Source organism: Pan paniscus, chromosome 7 (genome assembly GCF_029289425.2).
Source record: "Pan paniscus chromosome 7, NHGRI_mPanPan1-v2.0_pri, whole genome shotgun sequence".
Lineage (NCBI taxonomy): Eukaryota > Metazoa > Chordata > Mammalia > Primates > Hominidae > Pan > Pan paniscus.
The window spans coordinates 134,159,492-134,178,010 of NC_073256.2; the positions used below are offsets into that span (position 1 = coordinate 134,159,492).

Consider the following 18,519-nt stretch of genomic DNA (forward strand, 5'->3'; position numbering starts at 1 on the left):
AAGTTTTTTGTTGTTTTGTCATTGGGATCTGGTGTTATATTTCAATCTGGGAGGAGAAATAGTTACATGTTACAAATTCTTAACACTACAAAATGAAAAGTTAATATCCACTCATTTCAAGTGTATATGAAATATTTATTAAAATACACCAAACCCTAGGTCACACAGAAAGTCCACAAATTTAGAGGTTTTAAAGGTTGATCCTGGTAAAATCACTAGAAATTGGTAACAGAACATTCACAAAAAGAAGAAAGAAAATCTCGCATGGAAGAACCAGACTGGAGGTTTTTGCCTACCACTAGGTAGCTGGAATGATGAGCATTAGAAAACAGTGAGGCTACTTATAAACAATAATACATTTATTTATTGCTTTATCCTACAACATACATAACACAGTTTTGTTTCAGAATTGAAATACCAATATCCTCATAACAGTAAAACTACAAAGTAAACTTTAAATATTTTGCAATTTTTTTGTCCTTGAAAATATCCAACTAAGGTTTTGCAGCCACGTGTGCTAAACATACTACAATGGGTTATTTTCATCTGTCCTGAGACAGTTCATGTGGGCCCTCTTCATGAAATACACTAGATGTAAGAGGTACAACTGAGAGAGAGAGAGAGAGAGAGCCAGAGAATATGAAGAATTTGAATTAGAAATCAGTATGATCACCTTGACAAGAAAGGGCCCAGAAGCAATGACATTTCTGTCACTTCGGTTCCTAATTTCATTCCTATCTCACTGGCTACCTCCTTTATTCTCAGTTCCCATTGCTGATTTTTCTACCCCTTTTCAACCTTTAAATATTGAAGAGCACCAAATTTAGACTTTGAACATCTTCTTTCCCCTATTTTTGTTCTCTTTTATGGTGACCTCATCCAAGCTTTACAAAGAGATACACTCAAAATAACGTAAATAAATCAATATACTATTTAAAATGTTCAAATAACCCAGACGAATGAAGAAAAAGAAAAGAGAGAAATGAAAACAGAGAGAATGAATAAAAAATAACTTAAATGGAAATCTTAAGCTCAAATATATTAATAATTATGTTAATTTTTTTTTTTTTTTTTTTTTTTTTGAGACAGAGTCTCCCTGTGTCACCCAGGCTGGAGTGCAATGGTGTGATCTTGGCTCACTGCAACCTCCACCTCCCAGGTTCAAGCGATTCTCTCGCCTCAGCCTCTTGAGTAGCTAGGATTTCAGGCACCCACCATCCTGTCCAGCTAATTTTTGTATTTTTAGTAAAGACGGGGTTTTGCCATGTTGGCCAGGCTGGTTTCGAACGCCTCACCTCAGGTGATCCGCCCGCCTCAGCTTCCCAAAGTGCTGGGATTATAGGCATGAGCCACCGCACCTAGCCAATATAAATGTTTTAAATATACCAATTAAAGGAAAACAATTGGATGAATGAATAAATGGATAAAAACATGATCTATCCATAGGCTGTCTATAAGAAACTCACTTCAAACATAGTAATATAAGTACAAAGAAAGTAAAACGATGGAAAAATATATCATGTAACCATTAATCAAAAGAAAGCAGGAGTGGCTATATTAATATCAAATAAGGCAAAATTCAGAGAAAAGAAAATAATCAGAGACAGAAGGAGACATCAAATAATGATAAAATGATCAATCACAAAGAACACATGAGAATTCTCAATGTGTATGCCCCAACAGAAATCAGAACCTATGTGAAGAAAAATCTCATAGAGCTGAAAGGAAAAAATGGGCAAATCCATAATTATAGTTGGAGATGTCAACTCCCTCTCTCAACAATGGATAAAACAACTATGGAGAAAATCAATAGGATATAAGGAACTCAACAATACCATCAACCAACAGGATCAAATCAGCATTTATGGAACACTCAAAGTAGAAAATACACACTTTTTTGAAGTGTCCATGGAATATACAGGTCATATCCTGAACCATAAACAAACCTCAGCAAGTTTAAACCTCAACAAATTAAATGATTTCTGAATTGAAATTATTCATAGTATGTTCTCAAATCACAATAGATTTAAAGAAGGAATTAAAACATAGGATAACAAAATTTTCTGAATATTTGGAAACTAAACAACATACTTCTAATAATATTAATCCACAGATCAAAGAGGAAGTCTCCAGGAAAATTTTAAAACATGCACACAAATTGAACTAGATGAATATGAAAATATAAAATATTAAAATGTGTGGGGCACAGATACATCAGTGCTGAGAAAGAAGTTTATAGCTAACTGCCTACATTAGAAAAAGGAAATGTGTCAAATCCATCATCTAAGCTCTCTAACATCCTAGACAAAAAAGAACAAAATAAACCCGAAGTATGCATAAGAAAGTAAATAACAGATTGTAGCAGAAACTGAATGTATTTAATCACTTAAAGATGGTTGGTCACAACCATTAAGTTGTCTTTCTGGCCTCCCATAAGGAAGTTCAATATTGTGGGTATTAATTTCATTGTGGATATTTATTTATTGTATGAAATAAATTTATCTTGTATTCGCAACAAGATGTTCTTCATTCTCTTTGTCACAGAAACTAATGTTTTTAGCATACTTCTCCAATTGCTGGAAATATTTCTAATTTAGTTACAGGCAAAAAGAGAGAGGCTGATGAGGGCCTTCCAAACTAAGCTGTGGGCGCTGCCCATGTGTGATTACTGCCTGGGGACAAGAAGCAGAGGATAGCCTGTCACACCTGAGTGAGCAAATAAAAAATAAACAGTCTAACTAGTTCAGCTTTTGTGGCATAATAACTCTACCCACTAGAAAAACACTGCCCAGTAAAAGTCAGGCTGTGACCATTCCACGCCTCAGAACCACCCAGTATTGGAGCTGCTTTCCCTCACTTGGCTAAGACACTTAAACCCCTTTCAATGCAGTAAAATGAGTCAGGACACCAAAGATGAGCCCCTAAATGTTGTTAAATGTCATTTTATTACGATAGAGAGTGCTAACTTACAACAGAGAGTATACATTTCGGGGTTCACCTGGCTCGTTCTATATTCAGATGAGCCAAAAGATGTGTGGGGTGTGTGTATGTGTGTGTGTGTGTGCACGCGCACACGCACATGCTTGCCGTGTCTTACTTTGTTGCCCAGGCTGGAGTGTAATGGCACGATCTCGGCTCACAGCAGCCTCAACCTCCCCAGGCTCAGGTGAACTTCCCACCTCAGCCTCTCAAGTAGCTGGGACTCCAGGCACACAGCACCACACTTGAATAATTTTTGTACTTTTTGTAGATAACCAGTTCCACAATGTTGCTCAGGCTGGCCTCGAACTCCTGGGCTCAAGTGATCCTCCTACCTTGGTTTCCCAAAGGGCTAGGATTATGGGTGCGAGCCACCATGCTCAGCCTGCCAATTTAAATTATTTTAAACAAGAGGGAAATATATGCTATCATGGATCTGGATGTCTAGAGAAGGGCATACTCCAAGTGAAGCAGCATAAAGACTCCAGTTTCATTACTTCATGACTCTCTGGACTCTGTCTCCTGCCATGTTTGGGTTCTGACCAAAGACTGGCTACCACTATAATCTCAAGCTCACAGTAGCAATTGAAACAATACACTTTTTGTTTTGTTTTTTTTAAGGAAACCTCTCCCCCAGCCATAGAAAAAAGATCTTGCTCATTAGTCTCATCGAGATCAATTTAAGTCATAGGCCTCCTTTTGTGTACAAATGTGAAATAAGACTATGGGAGGTTATACTTTGAAGAGCTAGGTAATTTGTTCAGTGTTATGAAAGAAACTACAGAGAGTATAAAGTTGGAGCCAATAAAAAGAAAATAATATTCATTTACACATAAGAATTAGCATGTGGTCATTTTCTATATGTTTGCTAAAATAATAATAATTTTTAAAATGACATTGGACTTTTCATCCCAGTATTTTGATTCATCACTTACCAACTAATATTTAAACAAAGTAATCTTGCAGTAAAAAAAAATTTGAGAGGGTTGTAAGAGTGAATTTTATTTTGTATAATATCATGTAATTAATACTTCATATTGGTGTAATTCAATTATAAATACTAGACTTTGAAATAATATTCTACTGGATTATTGAAAGCATGTTTAATTTCTTGCCACCAGGAGTTCAGTTTCTGCCCTGAGTCCTCCTGCTGCTTAAAAATATATACAAAACCATGAGCGAAAGAGTTGTCTTCAACATTTTGTTAAATATAAATAGTGTTTTTTAGAAAATCCTTTTAAAGCTGTAATCTGACATAATTTCCAATCTTTAAACTTCTTTAAGTAACAGTAATAATATTTGGTTACCTAGAGTAATTTTATAAAGATTCATTAATCTTCTAAAGTGCTTTGATAGATTAAAATGAAAGACCCATTTAGTGTGAACTTCTCTATCAGTTTGAATAATAATTAAATTTCAAATGGCAGTTTGCTTTGCATTACAGTAAAACATGTTTGCCACTGGTACTATTTCTTAACTTTTTGCTCTGCTCTACCAGTTTTTATTTTCACCATTTAAATTAATGCCATTAAACATTTTGTAGTAAAATGCCAATGGAGAGCACTATTTAAATCTGTTAGAGACGGGCTGGGTGAGGTGGCTCACACCTGTAATCCCAGCACTTTAGGAGGCCAAGGTGGGCAGATCTCTTGAGGTCAGGAGTTTGAGACCAGCCTGGACAACATGGTGAAAACCTGTTTCTACTAAAAATACAAAAATCAGCCAGGCGTGGTGGTGGGCACCTGTAATCCCAGCTACTCAGGAGGCTGAGGCAAGAGAATCGCGTGAACCCGGGAGGCAGAGGTTGCACTGAGGCGAGATTGCACCACTGCACTCCAGCCTGGGCAACAGAGTGAGACTCTGTCTCAAAAAAATAAATACATACATACATACATACATCTGTTAGAGAAATAATAAATTTCTTTCAATTTACCTAACATGGCAGTATTTGTTCTAAGTATGATTTCATCCAAATAAATTATTACAGAAAGCAAACTTGCTAGTCTAATTTTATAGTGATCCGACAATAGTCATCTGATAACTGATGATGGGCACTTCCTGTTTACTGTCTAGTTTAGAAATATCCTCGAGAAACAGAAATCTCTTGAAATCTTTTTCTAAGAGACAGCTTCTCCTTTGTCATTTGACCTGAAAGAAGAGCTCACTGATACTGGCAGGACCTATATACATGAATTCCGCTTGCTTTCTTTAATTGACAACTGGATGACACTAACATTTCCTTGATGTTCCTTACCCAAGCAGCTGGGGCTCTTCATATTTAACTAACTTTTCTCAACAGGAGATATATCCCACTGACACACCAAATTCAAATCAAATTGTTTATACTTTCAAGAGAAACAAATGTCAAGACAGTTTCTATAGTATGTAAAGAAAGATTTGGTTTATTTAACTTTGAAGACTTTCCACCTTTTAGAGGAAACGTATAAACTAGTATTTTGAACCTGTTCAAAGCAAGGGCAATTGTATTGACTGACATCAGCTAACATCAAGGTCTCATCAACCATATTTGTTCATATAAAATTATCTAATTCTGGCAAGTAGTTTTAACTTCCTCTATCACTTAGCATTGAGTTTGGCTACATATAAAATAAACTTATGATAACTTTTTTTTAAAACCAAGGTAGAAGTTTATTTTTCTTCTCATGTAAAAGAAATCCAGAAGTAGAAAGTCTATGTTTGGAAAGACACTTTCACAGTTGCGAGCGATCCAAGCTCCTCTTATCTGCTTTGCCAGTGTTAAGTGAATGACCTCCATTCTCAAAATTACCTCATGGTCTAAAATCGGTTGCTGGAGTTAAAGCTATCACATCCAAATTCCAGGGAGTAGGAAGGAAGGAGATATAAAACACAAAAGTGCCCACTGCCAAGCTAAGTTGACTTCCTTTAAGCCGGCTTCCCAGAATTCCATGCAACACTTACACTTACATATCTTTGGCTAGAACTTAATCCTGTGGTTCTACCTAACTGCACAGAATGCTGGGGAATGGGCTGGCTGCTGTGGCTCACGCCTGTAATCCCAGCACTTTGGGAGGCCAAGGTGAGCGGACCACTTGAGGTCAGGAGTTCGAGACCAGCCTGGCCAGCCTGGCCAGCATAGTGAAACCCGGTCCCTACTTAAATATACAAAAATTAGCCGGGCATGGTGGCCTATGCCTGTAATCCCAGCTACTTGGAAGGCTGAGGCAGGAGAATCGCTCGAACCCAGGAGGTGGAGGTTGCAGTGAGCCGAGATTGTGCCACTGCACTCCACCATAGGCAACAGAGCGAGACTCCGTCTCAAAAAGAAGAGGAAAAAAAAAGAATTCTGGGGAATGGATTTGCTTATCTGGGCACATTACACTCCAGAATAAAATCGGGAGTCTATTCCTACAAAGAAGAGAAGAGATATTGGGTGAAAATTCATAGTCTGTGTCATATCTATTATGTTATATTTGGTGGTTTTGTGAGAAATGTCATGCAGCCATTAAAAATAATGAATGAGAACTCTGCCAATTGACTTTGGGTAGATGTGTGTAGGGATTTCTACAGGATTGTTAGGTGAGAAAAGCAAAATGTATAGAATTGTTAAATATGATTCAATTTCGCATAACAGTATCTCTACATAAATATTAAATTGTATATATATGCATATGATATATCAATATGTAAATATGGAAACATTGCCAAGAGATACATAATACATCATCAAAGTGTTATCTGGGCAAGGGGAGAAGAAATTACTATCTTCATGTTGTTCCATTTGTTTTAAGAGGCATATGTTATTTTTGTAATTTGAAATACATAAAGATTTTTGTTATTTTATTTTATTTTAAAGATTATTTTAAAAAGTGACAGCCTCCATATCAGACCTTTGTAACACCTTCTGACATATTTGAAATTTCACAGTAAGGCATTCCATGATGGAGCCTATCCTAGGGGATCTTAGCGAAGAACCTCATAGGACCTCAATACAAAGTGCTTTACCTAAGTTGTCGTAAAATATTTATTTAGCTAAATTATTTATTTAGGCAGTATGTTAGATAATGTTAGGAAGAAATTTTTTTTGAGCTAATGAATGTTAACAAATGTTTATAAATATTTAGATATGAATATAAGGAAGAATAATACCACAATAGATATGTTAGCTAAATTGTCTAACATTTACGAAATTAAACAAAATTATACTAACATTGATGAAATTCAACAAAGTAACCTTTATGAATTATATTTAATGTTTACCTCTTTAATTCCATTTAGGCCATGAATCTTTCATGAGAAAGTCCTATTTGGGAATTAGTCATACGTTTCAAAAATAAATTATTCTCATGTCAACTTGGCTTCATCAAAATTTCATGAAGAAAAAAACTTCAAAATCATGTACAACAGCATAATATTATAAAACTATATTTGATCCAGACATAATAAAATGAAGAACATAAAAAATAAAGAAAAATAAATTAATCGCCTACTTACTCCAGCTGAATGTGGATTTCTATTTGGCATGGAAAATGTCCAGTGGACTGACCTGAGAAAAAAGCTAAAAACTAGCAATGCTGTTATAAATTATTGTTCCTTCAGTATAAGGTCAAAAAAATTTCAATGAATATTAAATATTTTAATAATGACATAACTTTCAAAATAAAATTTCAGATTTAAATTTATATCCAAATGGTTCACTCAATAATGGCAGTATTTGGCTTCTGCCTTGGTTGTGGCTAAATATTGATTTTCCATTACAGATCATTTGGCATCTAAACAAAAGTGTATTAAGTGGACCAATTAATAAAAATATCTTATTGGATAAACGATGCTTTATTACAAAAAAGGTCCTTCAGGAACACTAATGAGCATAATAATGATTTGGGGAGATTGTAATAAATGTCACTTCCTCTTTGAATAGTACCCCTCTCCCTCAATACTTATTCTGAATCAGAAATGGGCATTTTAAACAAGCACACTAAGAGCTTTTTCTGCATATCCCAGGACCTTGTTTTGAGAAACACTGCTGTAATAGAAAACTCTATTTTTTTCTCTTTTTGTCTTCTTTTAATTTAGTAGAGACAGGGGCTCCCTATTTTGCCCAGGCTGGTTTCCAACTCCTGGGCTCAAGTGATCCTCCCGCCTCGGGCTCCCGAAGTTCTGGTATTACAGGCATGAGCCACCATGCCCGGCCGAAAACTTTGTTTTAAACTTGATAATCACCATTATAGACCATCTTCATGTTTTCATAATAAAGATAGGGTGCAAACTGGCACTGTCATATACATAGAGCTTGGGGAAAAAATGTGCTATAGCTTGGTAAATTAAAAAACGACAGCAAAAACTAAGATAAGACTAAAATCCCTAGTGCTGCACCACATTTTTCTTAGTACTGAAAAGTGGCCAAGGAGCTGGTAGATAAATCTGAGGCTATTTAAGAAAAAATGTTTTAACTGTTTTGCAAGACTCAGGTGGTATCTCGTTTCTCTGTCTGTGGTGGGCGCATAGTTGGAGTAGAGAGTTGGCATACAGGGATAAAAAGAGGATTCAAATTCAGAAGTACTGAGCAATTACACTCAAAGACCTTGAATCCAACCCTGCAAAAGTTTTCATGGCTTCCAATTCCTAAATTCATTTTAGGTTTAAATGAAAGCAACCATCTAAGTGATGTGCTGGGACTCAGGTCAGGGCTAACATTATAGATCTTATTCCAATTTCATAAACCTATATATTGAAATAAAACCCCAAATGCAAACAATGCATTCAATCACGTTGTAAATCATTTTCTGTGCTGGTTCTTTCAATCTTTAGCCAAAACTAGATCTGGGACAGATTCCAGGCCAGGACAAAAATGCAAAATTCCATACTCCCCATTCTTTGATTATTTTACCTTGAAGTGGATACTCGACAGTTAGCCACGGGAGAAATTGAAATTTTCTGATTCATTCTCCTCATTAATCAAATTGACCAAGTAATTTTTAAACCTTCAGTCAGCTTTGTGCCTTCCTGTTACTGGCCCAGTATGTAGTCTTCCTATGTCAGAGACTATGGACATAAAAAGAGTACTTGAAACTTATCTAGACCTACAACCAGTTTGACAGTGAGGAAGTTGAACGCAGCTTTCTTCGGGAGTTGCCCAAGATCAAACGGCTTGGGTTTGTGGCAAAACCAGGACTCAAGGTTAGGAATTCTGACTCTAGGCAAACGAAGCTCTTGAGAGTTCTTCCAAAACACTCCATGCGAGTGATTTAGGATGGTCCTAAGGCAGGAGGAAATGCAAAATGGTGGCACCCTTTGCCCTGACAAATGGTTCCTGAGTGACGTTAGTTTCTATGGTGGTGTAGCAAGAACATTTGAACTTCAGGCACGAAAACTGGGTTCCAGACACTAACAAACTACGTGCCCTTCGTGAACGTGCTTAATTTCTTTATGGGAAAGCAGCCAGTACAAACCTCCCCACTCATAGCTATCCAATATATCATTTCCTTCTTTCACTTGGGAATTATAAACATTCAGGGGAATAATGTAAGGTAAATCACTTAGGACAGTGTCTGGAACATATTAAGGCTCAATATTATCACTGACTACTACTATACTGCCAGTCTTTCAGAGAAGCTCTTGCTACGCGCCTCTGAAACGTAGGTAACACGCTAAATGTATTCTCGTAATTTTCTTTTACCGTGGCCCCAGACTGCGCATGTGCGCCCCCGTGCGGAATCGCGCACCCCAGCGGTTTTCCAGCGTACGCACAAGTTCCGCCCTAAGGGTCCGCCCCTTTAAGCGCGGGCACTGCGGTGGAAGCGCGCGCTAGTCTGGACATGACGTAAACCAATGGGCAGGCCCGGAAGACAGAGGCGTTTGCTTCCGTGGCCAAAGGCGCTTCATTTCCGGGTGAAACTGGCATTGAGGGTACTGGGGCGTGCGTGAGGCGTTTACTGATGCTTCCTGGTCCGGTGGCCTCGGTCCCGGTAAGCCAGGCATGAAGATCACAAGGCAGAAACATGCCAAGAAGCATCTTGGCTTCTTCCGCAACAACTTCGGAGTCCGCGAGCCGTACCAGATCCTGCTGGACGGCACCTTCTGTCAGGCGGCGCTGCGGGGCCGCATCCAGCTGCGGGAGCAGCTGCCCCGCTACCTCATGGGGGAGACGCAGCTGTGCACCACAAGGTGGGCCCAGGGGGCTGGGGAGGAGGCACAGAGGGTCCGTCGGGTGTTGTAGAGGCGAGGCCGTTGCTCACAGACCTTCATTGCGAGCTCAGGAGGTGCAAAACGCCCCGCCCACGTGGAGTTGGCAGTTAAGTGGAGAGGTGAAGGTGGTCAGGCGAATACCTATAACAGAGGCAGATTGGACAGTGCCCTGTGAATATCACGTGTCGTTAGCCTGGCGAATGAGAGCACATTATAGCAGAGAGATCTGACTTCGAATCTTGATCCCAGTTCTACCAGCTCTGTGATTTCGGTCAAGTTATTTAGCCTCTCTGAGCCTCGGATTCCTCATTTGTAAAATAAAGATGATAACTGCTTAGAAGATTGCTGTAAGCTCAAACGAGTATAGTGTACTAGAGCATTTTTCGGTATCCAAAGTGTACCCGTCTTCAAATGGTTGCTGTCATTTGCATAGCTTTTCTTAGTTTAAACCAAACTCTGCAAGCCTCACAGTGAACCTATGAGTTACCATCTTTGATGTCCAGGGCAAAAAGTCAGTACTTGAGATTAAGGAATCTGCCCAAGGACATTTGTTTATTCAACTCTCTTTATTAAGTACCTCCTATATGCCACACACTGCTCCCTCATGGCCAGTAAAGTGCATAAGTCAGTCTGCAGTGTGTGTTTTCACTCTAGGTCTGATGTTTCCCCACTTCATTGAAATGTGGGAACACTTAGGATGGAAGCTTGTTGGGATGAAGAGGAGAGAGGAGAGAATTGTGACAGATTTCAGATAACATTTGAGCCCATTCACTTGTTCAATTCTGAGAGGAAGAACTATTTTGAATGACAGAAAAGAATGACACTTCTTGTTGTGGGGACCTCTTCACACGAAATGGAGTTATAAAATGCCTGGGAAAGAGGTTGCAGCACAGAATATATTTGGGAGTGAAACTAGGAAGAAGGCAAATTGAGGCTAGGCCATGAAGAACTATTAAGAAATTTAGTAGTTTTTTCATTGTAGAATATTTACTTTTAAAAAAGCAAAAAAAGAATTTTTAAAATGACTCATAATACCACTACTCACGAATAATCAGTGTTAACATGTGCAGTGTCATCCATCCAGTTCTTTATACACACTCACACAAGCATAAGAATGGACTTTTAAGCCAGGCAAGGTGGCTCACACTTGTAATCCTAGCTACACAGGAGGCTGAGACAGGAGGGTTGCCTGAGTCTAGGAGTTTGAGGTGAGCCTGAGCAACATAGGAAACCCCCATCTCTAACTACAGCCATAACAAAGTATGGGCTTTTTCTGTGTATACTGTGTTAATAGTCTCCTTTTCCTCACATACCATTACTTAATGAACAGCTATCTGTATTTGTTCAGAATTTCTCAAGCAGGGTCTCGGCTGGGTTACAGATACCCCCAAAGTTTTGATCCCCTTAGTCTTTAGGCCTAACAAATCCTTCAGTAGTCTTTGCTCCTGAATTGATTGCTTTTGTCTACAAGCAATTTGTCCATATACTCCTGTGTGCCATAGAAATATTAACATTTTAAATACAGTGCTATGATATTAAAAAGTTTGAGAAGTGCCACATAAAGTTATATTCTACAGCAATTTTTCTAAGCAATTTATTTTAACTCTGGAATTTTTCAGACAACTCAAAAGTAGAATAATATAATGAAACCTCTCTCCAGCTTTTGCAGTTACTAACATGGCCAATCTTGTTGAATCCCTCACCTCTCCTTACTGATGCGTTGCTTTGGAGCATATTATTTATCACTTCTTTGGCATGTATCTTGAAAAGATAAAGAAGGCTTTTAAAAATCAGGATTCAAACTAAATACATATATTACATTTGATTTATATGTCACTTAAGTTTTTTTTTAAAATTTATTTTTGAGATGGAGTCTCACTTTATTGCCCAGGCTGGAGTGCAGTGGTGCGATCATGGCTCACTGCAGCCTCCGCCTCCCGGGTTCAAGTGATTTCCCTACATCAGCCTCCCAAGTAGCTGAGATTACAGATATGTGACACCACGTCCTACTAATTTTTGTATTTTTTTAGCAGAGACAAGGTTTCACCACGTTGACCAGGCTCATCTTGAACTCCTGACCACAGGTGATCCACCCACCTCGGCCCCCCAAAGCATGGGGATTACAGGCATGAGCCACCATGCCAGGCAGTTTTTTAAAATTTTAGCAGTTTCCCCTCCCTTTAAATTTTGCAATTTATGTTTTTAAGAAATCAGGTAATTCGTTTTTCAGTGGAATATATTTCTTGGCCACTAGTAGTTAGGTCTCTACAGAGTTTACTGATACTCAGGTTTGAAGATGTGTGGAGTTAATTGATGAAGTAGAACAGCAGAATGTTATCAGGCCTGGGTTTTATTTTAGAAAAGATAACTGCAGTGATGTGAAGGGTAAATTGGAGAAACAAGAGAGCAAAGGCATGAATCTGTTTTGCAGTTGTTTAATCAAGAAGTAAGTGGAGCCTAAACCTGGGAGAGGAAAGGCAGGAACCCAAGGGTTCTCCAAAGAAACGCTACGTTACTGAGATAGATAGGTTGAGCAGCTGATGGCGTAGGAGTATGGGTGAAGAAGGGCAGGAAGGTCAAATGTGATTTCTGATTTCTATCTAGGGTGTCTGGGAAAATAGTAATTTCAAAGAGATAGCAAGTCTTGGAGGATAAATTTGGTTACAGGAAAGTGGTTTGATCTTAGACATGGTGAATTTGAAGAGTTGATGGCAGGACATCCACAGGCTGGCAGTACTCAAAATAGAGGTCAAGTCTAATGACTAAAGCAAGCAAAATCTTCTTGAAACAGAAAGATGATAAAGGAGATGAAGCAAGAAAGAATCTGGCAAATGCTGGCTAGGGTCGAGGAACTCTTATGACTAAATGTTTTTTTTAAAAACAACTTGATGATGTGAGAAGTTTTACTGTTCTGAATTGAAAATATTTTGAAAGTATACCAATTTGTACTTGAAGCAGAAGCTTATTACGCTATGGTTGGGACAAGGGAGCTGTTGTCAAACTGCAAGTCTCGGTACCACTTGCTAGTTACTTGAACTTTGGCTTGTTACTTGAAATCTCAGAATGGGGTGCTCTAAAATAAGGATAATTTCAAGGTAAGCGACCTAACTTCATAGGGTTACTTTGAGATTAAGCAAGAATTTATGTAAAGAGTAATTTGCATGCTACATGGAACATAATAAGTGCTCAGTAAATTTTAACTGTTGTTCTTCCTACTTGGTAAATGCATTTTTCAAGTCATCTTTTAAAGTAAACGGTTACCAGATGACAAATTTAGATTGTAACAGCATAGTTTTATTTTAAGAAAAAATCAACTATTGTTTTTTACACTTTATGTAAACAAGTGAAATGTATCTGCTATAATTTTTCTTTTCAGATGTGTGTTAAAAGAGCTAGAAACATTGGGAAAGGACTTATATGGAGCAAAACTGATTGCACAAAAATGCCAAGTTCGAAATTGTCCTCATTTCAAGAATGCAGTGAGCGGATCAGAATGTCTGCTTTCCATGGTTGAAGAGGGAAATCCTCATCATTATTTTGTGGCAACACAGGTGATACTACTTTTAAAACCACAGGCAATTTTCACCATTTCTATTTATACTTCATATGGAGCTATTTATAATCAGAAAAAAGTTAGAATGATTAGACTTTTAAAAATACAGGCTTCTAAGTTAATTTGCAGTCAGTAAAAGCAATTGTCATTTGAGAGTTTGAGGAAAACTTTAAGCATGTTGATATTCTTTTTAGTAGTGGAAGGTTGGGTTTTGTTTTTTTTAATGATTCCTTTGTTTTGCTTTTTTTGTTTGTTTCTTGAGACTTGAGGGTCTCACTATGTTGCCTAGGCTGGTCTCGAACCCCTAGGCTAAAGTGATCCTTCCACCTCAGCTCCTGAGTACGTGGGATTAGAGGTGTTTGCCATCATGCTGGACACTGGCAGAAGTTTCTTTTTTTAAAACAAGAAATTGTTGACATGAGATGTGATGATTTGTTGTAGGGTTCTTGAAGGGAAGATAAGTAGAGCAAAGTTCCTGTATTCTGTTAACTTTTTTATGTTCCTGTATTTCATACTGTTTTTCAAAGTCATGGTTCATACTGCTTAAGACTGTACCAACAGTATGAAATATTTCAGGCTTTTGAAGAAAACTATTCCCATCTTCTTGAAGGCAGGAGAAGAGAGACTTTTGGGGGTGATATTAAGTTCACATACATACAGATTTGATTATCAGAATTATAAAATTACGCAGAGGCAGAGCTGAATTTAGAATCTGAGTAGCTAATTACTACCCAGTTTCTTTTCCTTTAACCTCTTTAAGCATTCTTGACCCTTTCCAAAGAATATCTTAGAGTGGAAACAGGAGAAACCCACCTAACACATTTACCTTTGCATTAGTTTGTAATTTGTGGCTCTAGAGTATCGATAAATCCGGTTCACACAGCTGCTACTAACACTGTGCTCAGTTTTTATGTTTTTCTTCCTTTATCATAAAATATACCCCCATTACTCAAATGAATAAGTGAGCCTTACTCATTTGAAAAATAAAATCTGTGATCTCTTTTATTTTTAATACAGTTCTTGAAAACCTTTTTAAGATACCTTAATTGACATTTGAACTAAATAATTCTGTTTTCTTTTAAATAGGATCAGAATTTGTCTGTGAAAGTAAAAAAGAAGCCTGGAGTTCCTCTCATGTTTATTATTCAGAACACTATGGTTTTGGACAAACCTTCTCCCAAAACAATTGCCTTTGTAAAAGCAGTGGAGTCAGGTCAGCTTGTCTCAGTGCATGAGAAAGAAAGTATCAGACATCTCAAAGAGGAACAGGGTTTAGTGAAAAACACTGAACAGAGTAGAAGAAAAAAGCGCAAGAAAATAAGTGGTCCCAATCCTCTTAGCTGTTTGAAGAAAAAGAAAAAGGCACTGGACACACAATCATCTGCTTCTGAAAAGAAAAGAAAAAGAAAAAGAATTCGGAACAGATCTAACTCAAAAGTACTTTCTGAGAAGCAGAATGCAGAAGGAGAATGAATCCTTTGGATACTTTCAAGGACATTCAAATGTGAAAATGAATTTTTTACAACTAGAAGTATTTATAATAAAAGACCAAACATTTTTGTAAATGAACCCATATGCTTTAGCTAAAATTAATTATAAAATAAAAACAGGACCAGTCTAGCCAGTATGGCAAAACCCCATCTCTACTAAAATACAAAAATTAGCTGGGCACGATGGTGCACAGTTGTAATTCCAGCTACTCAGGAGGCTGAGGCATGAGAATCGCTTGAACCTGGGAGGCAGAGATTGCAGTGAGCCGAGTTTGCGTCACTTCACTCCAGCCTGGGCAACAGAGTGAGAACATGTCTCAAAAAAAAAATAAAAACAGTGAATGGGTTTAGGGGTGATGGTATTCACTTTACTTACTAAATGGTTTCGGGAGGTTGTTTCTCCAGGTAAAATTGTCGCCTCTCTGGTCCCATTCCCACCTTCAAACATTATATGCAAACAGTTTTTAAAAATCTTACAGTTCTAAAAGGCTTGTGACAAAAAAAGAGGCAGTCCCTCTTTCACATTGACAGACGAAACCTCCTCTTTCAATTCTAGTAGTTGAAGAATTTATATTTCCAAATTGTATGATTATACCGCTACTTTTTGATACATCAATTATTTATTGACTTCCTACTAGAAAGTGAAATTTTGCCCATTTATACTGCACCATTTTTCCAGTATATGAATATTTTACTCTTTGTACATCACAAACTCAGTATTTTCATTATTATGACTAGAGTTTTTTTGTTTGTTTGAGTTCTACTTGTCCAATAAGGATGATGATTTTCTTTTAGATGTAAATGTTAACTTCAATAGCAAGAATTCAAAAATAATATTCTCTTTGAGATTGACTGTGAATGTTATTGAAAAGTGTCTAAATTAGTCTGAGGATCAATGAGGGTCAATTCAGTTAGGAATTGAATAATGAAATGTGTCTCTCTGAATTCCCCCGCAATTGTTTTAGTCATTTATCAGGCCAAAATTAAAATGTTTTTGTACTACAAGATGGAAGTATAAAATTATTGGACAAGTGAAATCGTATCAGTAGTTCCTGACTGACAGCTTCTGGAGCCACGCTAGAGCAGTGATTCTCAGTCTAACATTAGGTTATCATGATGACGTATGAGTAAATTCTTAATGGTTAAATGTGAGACAGTTCACATTTATTCCCATAGAAATGTCATTCTCATTTGAATTCAGAGATACTTCTTTGCTGGAAATTGGAATTATAGCTTTACACCAAGGAGTGACACGTAGACTAATCTGGCAAGCCAAGGTAGTGTTTGGATTGCAATGTCATGATTCTGTTTTAAATTCTTGATGGTAGAAACATTTTTAATAAGGAAGGCAAAAATACTGGAAAAAAGTGAATACTGTAGGTTTTGTGAGGAAAGTTAACATTTGTCAATGACAAGCATTAAGGCCACCTAATAAAGTGTAGACAAAGTGATAAATATACACTGATGATACTCATTTCAATATGCTAAAATACATTAAATTTAGGTATTACTCTTAATCTATTTCTACTTAGTCAGTGCTATCTGATTACCTGTTAATAGCATCTGAACTGGAGAGCTGGAAAAATCCACTTTTTTATGAAGCAGTAATTATAGAAGTACTAAAAATTACAATGTATTAGTAAGTTTAATATTTTGGCAGGGCATGGTGGCTCACACCTGTAATCCCAGCACTTTGGGAGGCCGAGGCTGGCAGATCACAAATTTAAGAGATCAAGACCATCCTGGCCAACATGGTGAAACCCTGTCTGTACTAAAAATACAAAAATTAGCTGGGTGTGGTGGTGTGCGCCTGTAGTCCCAGCTACTCGGGAGGCTGAGGCAGGAGAATCGCTTGAACCCAGGAGGCGGAGGTTGCAATGAGCCAAGATCATGCCACTGCACTCCAGCCTGGTGAGAGAGTGAAACCCCGTCTCAAAAATAAATAAATAAACATGTTTACTATTTTAAAACTGGTTAATCATTTATGTATTTTGCCAGTAAAATTACTTTAAAAGATATTTTAACAAAAGTCTCATATCCTTGTACTTCAGTTTTTTTGTGTGTGAATACTATCCCTATACCACTACCCCTAAAACCTCAGAATTATTTGCTTTATTTTTTCATACAACGTGGGGAAGGGAACCATGGGAGTATGCACATGGGATCATAATCCATTCTGTCGTTTGGAAAAAGAAAATGTTAACCTCTGCTTTAGAGGGTAGCTACTAGCTTTGTTGGGGATAAAAGTGTAATACATGCACTTTTGAACTCTGAAAGTTTGCCAATCTGAAAAGGGGTGTTTCTGAAGACCACTATCTTTTACGAACACTTAAAAATAAGTGTTTGCAGTTGTGTATGGGCACGATACTGTATTCTTTACATTTTTATGGCCCTACAGCTACTTCTTATCCCTGCAAGTATATAAATTAAAACCAAGTCACTTTAGAACAGCTTTGAAACTAGAGTTTCAAAGGTAAAAGGATCTCATGTTTCTGAATCTGCGTAAAGCAAGATGGCTGTGATTTGACAGGTTTAACTGCTAGTTTTTTATAGGTGGATAGAAATGAATAGTTTGGAGTCTTTAAAATGTTTTTAAAAATGTTTGCTTACTATCTATATATATGACATTATTCCCAATTAGTTTTATATCTCCAAGATTATATGTATATAGGTATATACGCATATGTATATAGGTATATACGCATATGTATATGGGTATATACGCATATGTATATGGGTATATACGCATATGTATATGGGTATATACGCATATGTATATGGGTATATACGCATATGTATATGGGTATATACGCATATGTATATGGGTATATACGCATATGTATATGGGTATATACGCATATGTATATGGGTATATACGCATATGTATATGGGTATATACGCATATGTATATGGGTATATACGCATATGTATATGGGTATATACGCATATGTATATATACATAGTCTATATATTCTATATAAGAATATATTCCAAGAAGAATATATTCCATACGGGAATATATTAGTCATTGATGTATTTTGCCAGTAAAATTAAAAGATATTTGAACAAAAGTCTCATCTCCTTGTACTTCAGTTTTTGTTTTTTTTTGTTTTTGTTTTTGTTTCATGAATACTATCCCCATACCTATATTCCATACAGGAATATAGTCTATATATTCCACATAAGGATATATTCTATATATTCCATTTAATATATTCTATAAAAATATATATTCCATATAAGAATATAGAATGTATAATACACGAATTTGTACTGAGTAGAATGTGTCAATACATATTTGTTGAATGAATGAAAATGAAGGCCAAGTGT

The 18,519-nt window shown here is 37.0% G+C and overlaps 1 protein-coding gene across 1 annotated transcript; it reads left to right on the top strand.

Moving 5' to 3' along the window:
* The first annotated feature begins 9,781 nt into the window (after window positions 1–9,781).
* On the top strand, window positions 9,782–18,260 carry UTP23 (UTP23 small subunit processome component). Its single transcript, XM_003823336.5, has 3 exons — window positions 9,782–10,125; window positions 13,523–13,697; window positions 14,786–18,260. The coding sequence occupies exons 1-3, from the start codon at window positions 9,938–9,940 to the stop codon at window positions 15,170–15,172; spliced, it is 750 nt and encodes a 249-aa protein (XP_003823384.1). The 5' UTR covers window positions 9,782–9,937; the 3' UTR covers window positions 15,173–18,260.
* The last annotated feature ends 259 nt before the right edge of the window (window positions 18,261–18,519 follow it).

Excerpts from the sequence above, each read along its gene's own strand:
- UTP23 (XM_003823336.5), top strand. The coding sequence starts at position 9,938 with ATGAAGATCACAAGGCAGAAACATGCCAAGAAGCATCTTGGCTTCTTC. Across the intron at positions 10,126-13,522 it reads ACGCAGCTGTGCACCACAAG|ATGTGTGTTAAAAGAGCTAG; the intron begins GTGGGCCCAGGG and ends TTTTCTTTTCAG. Across the intron at positions 13,698-14,785 it reads ATTATTTTGTGGCAACACAG|GATCAGAATTTGTCTGTGAA; the intron begins GTGATACTACTT and ends TCTTTTAAATAG.